Below are 13,591 nucleotides of genomic sequence, written 5' to 3'. Positions count from 1 at the left end.
CGGTGAGATCACGGAATTTCCGAAGGATTATTAACAAAAGATTTCCAGACCTGGTTGTGAAAAGATGAACTTCATTTGCTTTTCAGCTTTAAACTTAAAAAATTTGGCATAAACCATATTGAAACATCTGTTTTATGGGTAGCCACCACCTATGCCAGAAATGCTTTTGGACTTAGTGCAACCTTGCTGTGTCGTGAGGTCTGTCTTCGTCATTTGAGAATGATCATTTCTCCGTTTTTAAGATTTACCTTTTATTTTGGGATACAGATTCACGTGCAGTTATAATTGGGTATCCTGTACTGAGTTTTCCCCCAGTGGTAACATCGTGTTAAATTACAGTACAATGTGATGATCAGGATATTCACATTGATGTAGTCAGGATGCAGGGCATTTCCAGTCTTCCATGTCCCTCCCCCCACCACTGCCTCGTAACCCCGGGCAGCCACGAATTCAGCATTCTGAGAATGTTACGTAAATGGAATCATAGAACATGGAACCTCTTGGATCTCCTCCCCCAGGCTCCCCACCATAAGTCTCCGGAGATTCATCCAGGTTGTGTGTGTCCATAGTCTGTTCCTGTTTGTTGCCGATGAGTATTCCACGGGGTCACGTAGCATTTTCTTCAACCATCTGCACACTGAACAGCACTGATTGCTGCCAGGTGTTTTGGCTGTTAACAAACACAGCTGCTAAAAACATTTATGTATAGTCGTTTGCATGATCACGAGTTGTCGTTTTTCTGAAATTCGAATTGCTGTGTCTTATGGTCATTAGAAAATCATTACTATTTCACCAGACTTTTAATTAAAAAAAAATAAAAACAAAATCACTTTTAAAGTGATAAGGGGAAGAGATGAAGGAAGAAAATTTTTTTTTCCCCGTTGTGAAATTATAAACGCCCCAACTGTACGCATGTTTTCAGTAGGGAGATTAACCCATTAAAAGTGATACTTATTTTGTCTTTTTCCTTTCTTACCTCTCCCATCTTTTTGTTTTTTTCTTTTTAAACTAAAACTGTATTGTTGAAATGTCTTACAGATTTACCCGACCGGAGCACTTAGGAAGCAGTGCCAAGATCAAGTGCAGTGGCTGCCATAGCTACCAGGAGTCCACGAAGCAGCTCACCATGAAGAAGCTGCCCATTGTAGCCTGTTTTCATCTCAAGGTAAGCTCTCTAGGAAGCACACTCCAGCGGCAGACTCCATTTTTGATCCGCGGTACAACTTAGAGCCTGTCGGTATGGCGTCCAGAAGTACATTTTGTAACAGCAGCGACTCAGTAAAGAACACAGAGGGCACAAGAGGGTAGTAGGTTGTGACTCTCCCCCTGTCTTCTGTTGCCCAGAGAGGTCTGTGGTGAACCAGAGTGATTACTTGATAATGACAGTAGGATGTGAGTCACTCACCTGGGGGCAGGGTTTAAGAATTTCCTCCTCCTTCCCCCGAGATTCCCCACCCTCCCCCCAACACCAAAGTTCTCTGGTTTTGTTTTAGTTAAAAGCAAACAAGACCTGAGCCTTATGATCCAGTCCAGGGGGGTCGGTCAGCTTTCTCTATAAAGGGTCAGATAGTAAATATTTTAGGCTTCATGGCCACATAGAATCTTTGTTTTATGGTCTTCGTTTTATTTTATGACCCTTTTAACAGAAAACCCACACCATTCCTGGCTTGCTGGCTGGATTTGGTGGCCCCAGTGTAGTCGAAGGAATGTCTGTGGTAAAAGGAACAGTATGTCCATTTTTGCTCCCGGAGCTTATGGATGTTTGTTCTGTTACCTTCCACTTTGCACTTTGCTGGGTTTGTTACAAGATTACTTTTTTGCACACTTGGCCCCGATCACTTTGAACAATGCCATCGTTTCAGACCTCCATTTTTGAACCCCATGAATTAGATTTGCATGGATTAATATTGTGTTATTGAGTCTGTAAGCTCTAGATGTGGCCGAAGGGCAATTCAGAAAGAAAATGAAAAGCCCCCTTTTGGGGGTGTCGAGAGAAGCACCGTTGGAAGAAAGCCCTACAGCTTCATCCTCTTCCTTCTCTCCCCTCTCCCCAATTTCTGCAGCGATTCGAACACTCGGCCAAACTGAGGCGGAAGATCACCACGTACGTGTCCTTTCCCCTGGAACTGGACATGACACCCTTCATGGCGTCCAGGTATGAAAGGGTTTGGGACGCTGTATGAGTGACCGGGAGGGCTGTGGCTCCGTAGGGTCTGTGATCGGCTCTGGTTCCCCGATGAGCCGGCGTAGAGGTTGCTGGAAGCACATCTGCCAAAACGGAATCGTCATCCTGGTCTTCACCCAGGACGCAGTTGAGTCTTGTCAGCCGTGCTGCCGCGGCTTTGGCTCCTCCCTAGCGATCCTTTATCAGCTCCCAGACGTGGCGAGCGGTCACGGTGCGATCACGGGAGGCAGCGCTGCGGCAGATGGAACTGCCTTTGGGTACGGCAAAGCACAGTTGATGTTGCAGATGTAGATTCACATCTTGATATCCCAGACCACTTAAAACGCGCCCTCCGAATCACCGCGACACTCGCTCAGACGTCAGACAGGTGTTAGTCTCCTCGGCCCCCGTAACACATCAGCACAGGCTTGGCTGGAAGCAGCGAGGTGGAGTCCGGTCCGTCTGCGCCTCGTGGCTCTGCGCCGCTTGGTTCTCCAGCCCCGGCCTCTGCTTCCCCACCTTCACTCCGGGATGGTCTTCCCCTAGAAAGCAGAGTTGCTGGAAGAATTAGAAAGCATGTCTAAAATGCACCGAGGGCCGCGTCTGGTGGAGGAGGCCCGGGGGTAGTGGGGCTGTCATTCGAGCCCCGCATCTGCTTGGGTGATTACTGTAAATGATGCTGAGGAAGTGCTGTTGTTGGTTACAGCAAAGAGAGCAGGATGAACGGACAGTACCAGCAGCCAGCGGACAGTCTCAACAACGACAATAAGTAAGTGGTGCCTCGTGGGTTGGCGCCGGGCGTCTGCAGCGTGAGCGGGGAGCGTGGGAGAACCGGTGGGCCGCGCGGGGAGGGCCCCCGACGGCACAACTCTTCTGGCTGATGGCCTGCCTCCTGTCCTGCTGCTCCACCCTTGTTGGAAATGCTGCAGGCTGTTGGGAGAGGGCTTTTCACACGTGCACTGTAAAGCTCCCCGATGGAGGAGCCTGCGCCCCTCTGTCCCAGCTCCTGTGCGCGAGCTCGGGGTCTGGATTCGGGGCCCCTTGGCCTCTGTGTCCACCCACGCTGCAGTAAGGCCCCTGTTCTTTCCTTCACCACCCGCTGCCGTCGCTGTGGGAGGAAGAACAGAGGACGGTGTGCTTACAGCATCCCCAGCGCGGCTGGCTGTCCCCACTTCCACTAAATGGGGCTCCCGCAAAGCAGCTCGAGAGCTGAGTGGGCTAGGCCGGCCTGCCTGTCTGCCGGGCTCCTGCTCTCGTTCTTGGGGTGTCTGGGGGCTGCACATTGTGCAGGCTGCTGATTGCTTCTGACGGTGATAAAACTAACTCGACTGCCCCTTCTCTCCCCACTGCCGCGCTCCCAAACTAGGTACTCCTTGTTTGCCGTAGTTAACCACCAAGGGACCCTGGAGAGCGGCCACTATACCAGCTTCATCCGGCAGCACAAGGACCAGTGGTTCAAGTGTGACGATGCTATCATCACCAAGGCCAGCATTGAGGACGTGCTGGACAGCGAGGGGTACGTCCGGTCCGATGGTCACCTTGAGCCTCTGATGTAACGAGGCATGTTCTGGACAGGATGCCAGCCTGGGTGGGCAGCCGGATGGGCGGGGTCACTCTCTATGAGCACCTTCACGCCCAGAGCGTGGGGGTGGTCATTTCTGTCCCCCACGGCATGAGCAGCCGCGGCGGGGCTTGGGGAGCTCCTTCCTTCTTGACCCGCTTCATTACTCCCTGGCCTGTCGTCATCCACCTTTTGCCTTAAGTCCTTCTTCGTCTTGAGACTGGCCGTAGAATCCCCCGCTCCAGGATGGGCCGGGATGAGCCAACCAGAGCGCTCTTGAGGCGTCTACACTTTGTATTTACTCCAAGCGGTGGGGCGCCCCTTGAGAGAGTGTGTGTAGAAGAATTGGTGTGAGAGAGGACAGTTTTGTGGGTAATGAGGCCAGAGGAGGCCTCCAGAAGGGGTGGATTTGGACCAGAAGCCATTGCAAGAGTCTCCCCCAGAGTAGCCGCCGCCTGAGGGCAGCTGTGGTGGCCGTCGGAGAAGCTTCAGGAGCCGTGTGGGGGGCGGGACTGATGGGCTCACGATGTCCTGGCGGATAGGTGGGAGGACGGGCATTCGCTCTGGGCACCCTGCTGCCCAGCCAAGGCCCCTCGTCCTTGGGGACTAAGAATCAGCACCTAGCAAGCAAGCCGTCAGGCTGCCAGTGGGTGCCGAGACCACCACACGGGTGTTCCCGGTGCCAGAAGCTTCGGGTTGCGTGAACTTCCAGTGAATTAGAATGTAAGCCTGCTTCCTGTCTGCCTCCCCAGCTACCTGCTGTTCTACCACAAACAGTTCCTGGAATATGAGTAGCCTTATCTGCAGCTGGTCCACAGAAATGACGGCGATGAGTTGGCCAGCCTCACAAAACGATCCCCGTCCTCCCCGACTTCACAAAGCCACCACCCACACAGAAGTGCCCCCGAGAGCATCGGATTCCTCTGCAGCCTGGGCCCAGCGGCGGCCACGGCGGGTGCCCAGGGTCGTCGTGTCTGCGTGGACAGGCGCTGCGCTCGGAACAAGGCTCCCGGACCCGCGCGACGGACACAGCGACGTGGGGGCTGGGCCCTGCGTGGGGAGGGGCACCGGGGATGCGTCCCTGGGCGTCTCCTGTGCTCCTCAAGACCATGTGCGGGGCGGGGGGGGGGGTTGGAGCCCATCCCGAGGGTTCGGTTTAGCAAGGCGCCAGCCTGGTTTCGCATCGTGGGTCCGTTAAAGCAGAGAAGTACAGGAGCCAAAGATGTGGTGTGAGGACAGAGGACTTTGCAAGTACCTTCCTCGCTGTGGGTTTAGTATCAGATAGCTAGCTGGAACTCTTAGCCTCGTCTTGTCGGCAGATACAAGAACCCCCTCCCCCGAGCCCACGGGGCTGAAGACACTAACTGGGGTTTCCAAGCACGTCTGTTGCGCACATCACTTAGCATCCAGCTGCATGTGGAAGTGTCAGCCCAGGTGTTCTCTCTTGGTTTTTTTTTTTTTTTTTCCTTTGGAAATAGGCACTTTCTTAGCCCTCTCCCCTTTTCTCTCTTTTTCCACAATGGTGACTTTCATAAACGTAATGGTAGTAACGTGAATGAATTATTGGATTTATACAGACATTTAGATCGTTTTCCTTTATTCTGGAGAGTGAATCCTGCTTTTTCATTGGTGCTGGTTTTGTTGCTTGGCCCCCTCCCCCCCCCCCCCTTCAGAAGCGTCCGGGTCCTGGTGAAGGCTGGCGGGGGCGGCGGACGAGAGTCAGGCCGAGGCTAGTAAGTGTCTCTGTCCTATTAACCTTTCGAGTAAATGAAGTGTTTCAGTGGCTTCATTGTTCCCTTCCTCCTGTTTTCTTCCTGGCCACCCGGCCCACTCGCTGTTCCGTGGCTGCGTGGCGGCTTGTGGGTCGGAGGGATGCTGGAGCGGCTTCCGCTGGAGCCTCTCGTCGCTGCTCCCTCCGCACTCCGCCGGGTGTAGTTCCACGCGGAGCAGGGGCAGGTGGCTCTGCGCGGGAGCTGCTGCGAGAGGGAGGAGGCGCGCGAGGAGAGGGAACAGTTCGCCTTGTTCCTTGTAAGATACCCTGCATGCATCTGTCTGTCCAAACCCAAACTTCGATTGTCCGTTTCTGTGGGGGAGGAAAAGCTGCTTGAATGTCGTTCACGGAACAGGCAGTGCTTGTCCTGGGAGCCCGGTCTGCATCGGAGCTGTGGAATGTTCGTTCCTGCAGAAGAGAACCCTCTGTTTGAGGTTCAGCGCTCTTTCTTTCTTCCTTTTTTTTTTTCTAAAGAGCCAGGTAGTAAATATTTGAGGCTTTATTGGCCACGTGGTGTCTGCCATAGCTAATACAGAAACAGTTGAGCATGGCTGTGTTCCAGTAAAGCATCTTATGGATGCTGAAATGTGACAGTTTTCACATGTCATGGAATTTTTTTTTCCTCTATTTAAAAATGTGCAAACTATTCTGAGCTGGTAGGCCATGTAGACACAGTGGGCCAGATCTGGCTCATTAGCTAGTCAGGTTAGGAAATGGGTAGGAGCAGCAGAAGTTGAGTAGTTACTGCTCAGTGTGGAACGTGCTAGAATACACGAAACAACAATAGTATGCTGCAGCAGCTTCATACTCGACAAAGTCCTTAGTGATGCAGCTTTTAAAGCACTTGCTCAGTTCAGGCTCAGTGTATTTCGGCATTTTGGGACACACAGGAGTCATCAGAAATATGGGTGGGTGCAGATTTTCAGAAATGGCCCCACGTGCCTGGCTCTGTGTGTGTGTGTGTGTGTGTGTGTGTGTGTGTTGTGAAGATTTCTTTTTGGGAGAGCCGTTGCCTTTTAATCAGGAGCAAATCAAACGAGGAGCTGACTGAAGCAGGCCTGCAGAGTTCTGAGCCGTGAGCTTTGCTGCCTTGTGACCTGGCTTTACTGGATCGTCCTGGGTTTTCTGGCAGGTTCCCTGTGGTCTGGCCTGTCCTGCTTCCCACATCTGTGTCTGCTCATGTTCAGGAGAGCTCAGCTATTCCAAGAGTATGAGGTCTGGGGATAGACAGTGAGGCCACGTTTCTCTTTTGTAGACATGACTTTACATTTCTGTATCCAAATTAATTGTCGTTATTCCCTGTTGGTGGCGTTGCAGGTCGCCACCTGTCTCCGTGCCACTGGGAAGCTCCTGTGACCGCAAGCACCGTGGGCAGTGTTGGCCAGCAGGACATCCTGCCGCCGACGTGGTCACTGGGATTCACCCTCTTACCCACAGAATACTCCATCCTGGGCCTGGGAATGTTTCTTTCCGCTCCCAGGCCAGCTGTTAAATTCAGGAACATGGCTTTCTTGTTTCCTCATAACAACCCCCGTATCGGTGTTCAGGTCATTACCAAGGGCGTCTGACACTAACGGGATCATCAGGTGACCCCCACCAGCCTGCACATTTCCACCAGTGGTTTTAAAATAACCTGTGTCTTGGAGATGTTGGCCGTCCTTTGAGCGTGTCACAGGGAAACCGGGCTTTCCGTCTTCAGAGGTGGGCGGTGAGCTCCGAGCAGCGTCCGGCTGGGGGAGTGGGGGGCCCGGCAGGCAGCCCGAGCGGCCAGGCCTCCCCTCCAGGGCGCAGGACCGTCTGAGGCCTCCTTCCTGTGGCAGTGCCCCCAACCCCACAACACATAGCCCCGTGCTCTTGTCCTTTGGCTTGGTGTGTATGCTTTCCCTGGGTCAGATGGCCCTTCTTTTGACGATTCAAGTGACTGTTTCGTTGACTATAATCTTGAAAACAGAAATTGTAAGGAAAAGATTCCAATGATCGTGCTGTGGATTTTATTACCAAGATGTTTACACTTCCCTTTTACCTGTCATTCTGAGAAACTGTTGACCCTTCTCCCTTAATGGCTTGTAGTGTTTCCTATGTCATAATAAAGCTACGTTTTCTTCGGAACACTGGCCGGCTCTCCCCTTACTACTGACAGCAGCCAGAGAGGGCGCCGCGGGGGAGAGGTGGCGCCACAGGACTGTCAGGGTAAGGCTCGGCGCCACAGCAGCCCCGCTGGGCTCAGCGGCCAGAGCTCTCGGATGTGGTTTGGGCCAGTCCAGTGATGGCTCTGGGTGTTGGGAAGTCCGCGCACCCCGCATTTCCTCACTTTCCCTGATTAGCTCACTGCTTCTCGGACCCTCTTTCCCTCCTCTTGTGGGCAGTAGGGTGACGCATCCAGGCTTCAGGACAACCATCCACTCTCAGAGTTTGTCACCATCACAGTCACGTGCAGTATAGGAATCCTTACCAGCGTTTGGTGACGAGACCAGGGGTGTGGTATAACAATACGCATGTGTAGTAAGCTCCCCAAATGAGCAGTGAGCATACATGAATCAGGAGAAAGTGTGCACAGTTAGTACTGCCCTTGATCCTGTAATTGGTCACAGGACTGTAGTTGACATTTGTGACATCCTCCCCGCCTCCCTCCACACTTCCCTTGTCCTCAGAACCTCCCTTAACTGGTTTTTACCTGCTGGACCCAAAGCCTCATTGCCGAAGTGTTCTTTTTTTAGAAACCATTGTCGCAAGGTCCTTTACTTCCCTTACATGGAAACACCGAGAGAGACCAGAGAATCCCTCTGGATCCCAGGCTTAGTCCTCTGTCCCCACTGAGTAGCATTCTCCTCAGATTACCCAGAATCAGTGTTGTGTCCCTCAGGGGGAGCTTATCCCCCCTTAGGGTCCAAGACCGTCAAACCAACAAAGCCCAAATTTTCCAGGCCTGGAATAAAAAGATTCTGTGATTGGGTTGTTGAGTGTAATACTGAGACGTGCCAGCCCCCACTCCCACGCCTCTATCCTCAGACCCATGTATTCTGGCTGTGGGGGAGTCGGCACCAGGTAACGGCCTCTGGCTAACGGCATAAAAGTCATCCTGGAAGACAGAACCCCATTCCTTCCCCATAGCTGAGTCCTCAGGATGCCCAGCTGCTTCCTGGTGGGGGCTGATGTAGTAAGAACAGTTCCTTCCATGGATACAAGCCCATTGCTCGTGAATGTCCTTTGCTGTGATTTGGGTTCTGTGATCAACAGCTATTTGTAGAATGTGACCGTGGATGGTGGTGCTGACAGGCATGGTGGGCGTGTCCATCACTGGAATATGAGTTTATTCGAGTGAAGACCGATCTCTGCCCTCTCCATGATGCAGGAGGCCCAGTGTAGTCCACCTGCCACCGGGTGGCTAGCTGGTCCTCCTAGGAAATGCCATCCTAGGGACTCGGCGTTAGCGTCTGTTAGCTGGTTAGGCACTCAGCGGGTAGTTAGCTAGGTGAGCCTTGGGCAAGGCAGGTCTAAGAGTTGAGCCTGTTCTAGCCCCCACCCCTGTCTTGATGGCCCTTTGGTTCATGGGTCCACCAAGCAAGCATGGTGGCTGGGGAAGGAAGCTGACTACAAATACAAGGCATGCCATTTTGTCTCCCTGATCATTAAGAGCATCGCCATAGGGATTCTCGGGGGGGCACCCGTGGATGCAGATATCTTCATAGTCGGTGCCCGTTTTGAGAGGTCTGTCCCCAACCAGACCTTGTCACTAATCCTTGAATCCTGTCCCAGATGTTCAACCATCCAACCAAACTGTTGGCAACTCACCACAGATCAACGTAGATCAGTACTTACGGCCCTACCTCATTCCAGACAAGTGGGTAACCAGAGGTGCAGCTCAGAGTTCCACTCAGGCCTGTCCTCCGTCACTACGTAGGTGTCCTCAGTCACTGGTCACAAAAAACACTTGATGCCATGCAGCAGGTGTCCGTTGAAAGAGCCACCTGTTGACGCAGTTTACCTTCTGCACGTGCGTACACTCGCTCCTCCACGTGCCATTGCCGCAACATGATGGACGGCGGCTGCACACGGCCGACCTTAAGGCCGAGCGGGTCAGACCACTCTGTTGTGGGACGCTCAGGCTGCATGGTCAGCTCGGCCTGTGATACACGTTCAATCTGCTAAGTCCAAGCAACAAGTAGGAGCTGTTTCTAGAAAGGAGAATGAATGACATCTGTGGAGGAGGACATAGATTGGAGTTGCTCTGAAATCCTGGAGCTCTGTGCTGTTTCTCTCCTATTGGCCCTTGCTAGAGTCTCTGTTAAGCATCCTTGTTTGCCACGGACACTTTGGATCATAGGATCTGAGTGGTAGTGCAGCGTGTGACAGCCCGAGCTTAGGTCCTCCTTGCAACCAGGAGCCGTATGGTGCTTCTGGAGGTGGGTCGAATTAACACACTCAGATGTGGTGTATGCTACTTCCCAAACCCAGCAAGACCTCTCAGGCATTGTGCCTCTTTTTACGTAGTAGGTGGTGTGACTTGCAGCCATTTGTCCTTCACCTTGAAGAGGATATCCTGACAAGCTTCAGATCCCTGAGCCCCCAGAAACTTCATCGAGTTGGGGGCCCGAGCTTCGGGGACTTTATTTCTCCTGCTTTGGTTCACTTGTCTTATTAAAGCCTCTGTAGAATTTACTGCTACCTGCTTACTGCATCGAGTCAGCAAAATGCCATCAATATAGTGGACCAGAGTGATGAATGATGGAATATCAGGAGTCAATATGTATATAGACTTATTATAGCAGAAAGCAGAATTAATGTAGCCCCTGAGATTGGACAGCCCCTGGTCCGCTATCATTCCCGCAGATCTGCACACGCCGGACAGGTGAATTACAAGGGGCTGTGATAGGAAGTATCACTGCTGTATCTTTTAATTCTTTGATGGGGGTCTTACTCTTTGAAATCCCCCAGGAGGGGAGCCTGGGTGGCTCAGTGGGTTGAGCTCAGGTCAGGATCCCAGGGTGCTGGGATCGAGTCCTGCATGGGGCTCTTTGCTCAGCAGGGAGTGTGCTTCTTCTGCCCCTCCTCCCTGCTCATACTCTCTCTCAAATAAATTAAAATTTAAAAAAAAGGGGGGAGGGGGAGGAAGGAAGGTAGGAGAGAAGAGGAGAGGGCGCCTGGGTGGCTCAGTTGGTTAAGCGACTGCCTTCGGCTCAGGTCATGATCCTGGAGTCCCTGGATCGAGTCCCGCATCGGGCTCCCTGCTCGGCGGGGAGTCTGCTTCTCCCTCTGACCCTCCCCCCTCTCATGTACCCGCTCTCTCTCATTCTCTCTCTCTGAAATAAAATCTTTAAAAAAAAAAAGAAGAGGAGAGGAGGAGGATGAAGAAGATGATAAAATAATCCCCCCAGGAACACGTATTGCTTCTGGTGTACTGTCATGGTAAGGGAGATGAAGTTCTAGGCATTTCCACATGGTCCTTCCAACCACAGTAGCCCTCACCTAGTGGATAAAAAGTCAATGTGGGGATCCTGCCAAGTGCCAGGTATGCCCACTATATATACTTAGGAACTGAGGGAATAACCACAGAATGGATCCAACATACTTCCATTAACAAAATAAGAAATTGTACATACATGTTCTGGGCAGACTCTCAGAGCCGGTGCATGTTGTCCTGTGCTCTCCCCCCTCAGCCACAACACCTGGCCATGTGCAGTGAGTCTCCATCAGCCAGAATATCCCGGGTAGAGGGTCACATGGAGGAGAACCTATAGGTGACTGGATACACATGTGAGCAAGAAATAATTTGTTGTTGTTAAAGAAAAGCTATTGTCTTGGGCTGCATCAACAAAAGAATGATATCTAAAAATGGGGGTGGGCCAGATCTAGTCTTCTCATATCCACGGCACTGAACGTAGTGCCTGGTCCACAATATTCATTGCATAAATGACTCTCCTCAGCATGTGACTTCCATAACAAAAGCTCTCCAGCAGAATGTGATGGTGAGCAGAAAGGGGCCAGATCCTGTCCCCAAGGAACTTGCGGGAAGGGAAAGAAGCACTGACAAGTATCTGAGAAATGTGGACAAACACAGGTACAGTGCTCTGGCAATCTTACAGGGCAGTTGGGGGCCTGAGGAAGTGACATTTAGCAAGATAGGGGCCATGGTGGTGTGGGTGGGGTGGCCCTGTTGATTAGAGGATAGCGCTTCAGGCCTGGGGGGCCTGGGGTGCACACCACAGCATCCACCACACTCAGTGACTTCTCTGACACCTGGGACTCTCAGATTCATGCATTAGTACCGGCTCAAGGTCCCAACCTGCAACGGACACGATGACAGTGTAATTCAGAGCAAACCTGAAGCCCCAACCTGAACCAATCTCCCGGGCCTGCCCCAGATCCCCAGCTCCCTGTCTGCACACATAACTCTGCCAGTGAGGGAGGCATACGCCACCTTTTTCCTGGGGAGAAATGTATCCACTTGAAATCTTAACGCACTTTATCCCAACTTGGGAGCTCATGTACATTTGAGACACTCTTAATGCAACAAATTTGTGAAGACTAATAACAGACTGATCAAGAGCTCCATGAGCCCCCCTCCATTCTTTCTCGGTCGGTGGATTGGTCTGCTCCGGCAGAGAGCAGTTTCATGGAGCAGGAGAGTCTCTTTTCAAGGGACAAGAGATGAGCATTCTAGTTGGGGCTCGGTGCTCCCTGGCGGTGCTCCTGGGACTGGTGATTCTCTTGAGCACCCCTGGCCTCTTGTCTCTAAGATGAGAAGGGACAGAGCTTAAAAGGTCGGGAAACTCCATCCCAACCCTGATGTTTGCTAAGTCTAAAGAATTTTTTCTCCCTGCTTCTCCTGATGGTGATAGCAATCAGTCATGAAGGGATGTCAATGCCAGCCGCTAGGAGGGGGAGACGGAATGTAAATAGGTGGCATTTTTGTAGAATGTTCAAACTAGAAAAGACTTCAGCAGTGGTCTCGTTGGGCTCCTGAATTATTCATTTGGCAACTATTTGACACCCTGAATCGTGCAGGACTTATACTGTTCTGGGCACAAGGGAGCGAGAGACCTGTTCTCACGGAGGGGACACACATACGGCAGACTGTGGTAAGCACTATGTAGCTGAGAGAGGCTGGGGGCCAGAGCGTGACAGCAGGGGCCACGCTGTTCACCCAGGTGGTCAAATGGCTCTCCAGTGAGACCACCTCCGAGCAGAGACCTGAATGAAGTAAGACAGTGAGCACCGGCTGTCAGAGGTAGAACATTCCAGGTAAAAGGAACAGCGTGTCCTTGAAGATGGGGAAATTGAGGCTCAGAGGGACACCTTAGCGAGCTCCCTTCGGTCTGCTGTTGGGTCCAGCCCACGCTGGTTGTTTCCCATTGATTCAAAAAGCCGAGTCTCGCTGGGTATTTACCCCAAAGATACAAATGTAGTGATCCAAAGGGGTACGTGCACCCCAATATTTATAGCAGCAATGTCCACAAGAGCCAAACTATGGAGACTATAGACTCAGAACCAAACTGAGGGTTCTAGAGGGGAGGCGGGTGCGGGGATGGGTTAGCCCGGTGATGGGTATTAAGGAGGGCACGTTCTGCATGGAGCAGCCGCGGCCTGCTTCTCCCGAGGAGCCAGTGGAAAAATTCCTCCTGGTCTGCAGCCAGAACTTTTTGGGCTTTCCACACCAACGGGTTCATGTGGTTTCTCTGCCCTGTCAGGTGCATGACAGCGCATGCTAAAATGGCAGTTCCAGCTTCTCTAGTATTTTAAATTGTAAGTTTAACCTTCTCTGTGGTATATAGTCCAGTGATTAAGAGACAGGATAGTGAGCCGGACTGCCTGAGCATGAATCCTGGTTCTGGGTACCTCTGGGTAAGTTACTTAAACTCCTTAGTCTCCTCTATAAAATGTGGACACTAAGAGTATCCCCTCATAGGATGATTATAAGGGGGGAAAAATTGAGTTAATATATGGAAAGTGCTTAGGAAAATGCTTGGCATGGAGTAAGAATTATATAAATATTTTTTTAAAACCCCAAATCTGAGAGCCAAGCTTGGGGCTCTCTGGGATCTGTGGTGTGTCTTCTGACTCAAAGCCTGTATGTCCATTTCCTAGGATATGTTTG

The 13,591-nt window shown here is 51.8% G+C and overlaps 1 protein-coding gene across 1 annotated transcript in view; it reads left to right on the top strand.

Moving 5' to 3' along the window:
• Window positions 1–7,605, top strand: part of USP22 (ubiquitin specific peptidase 22) — a 41,567-nt gene extending 33,962 nt beyond the window's left edge. The window contains exons 9-13 of the mRNA XM_036101863.2: window positions 1,039–1,165; window positions 2,064–2,155; window positions 2,871–2,933; window positions 3,531–3,680; window positions 4,478–7,605. Coding sequence (XP_035957756.1) covers window positions 1,039–1,165; window positions 2,064–2,155; window positions 2,871–2,933; window positions 3,531–3,680; window positions 4,478–4,520 — 475 coding nt within the window. The 3' untranslated portion in view covers window positions 4,521–7,605. The remainder of the gene's footprint in view (window positions 1–1,038; window positions 1,166–2,063; window positions 2,156–2,870; window positions 2,934–3,530; window positions 3,681–4,477) is intronic.
• Window positions 7,606–13,591: the final 5,986 nt, after the last annotated feature.

Source organism: Halichoerus grypus, chromosome 2 (genome assembly GCF_964656455.1).
Source record: "Halichoerus grypus chromosome 2, mHalGry1.hap1.1, whole genome shotgun sequence".
NCBI classification, from domain to species: Eukaryota; Metazoa; Chordata; class Mammalia; order Carnivora; family Phocidae; genus Halichoerus; species Halichoerus grypus.
This window is presented reverse-complemented; position numbering and strand designations above follow the sequence as displayed.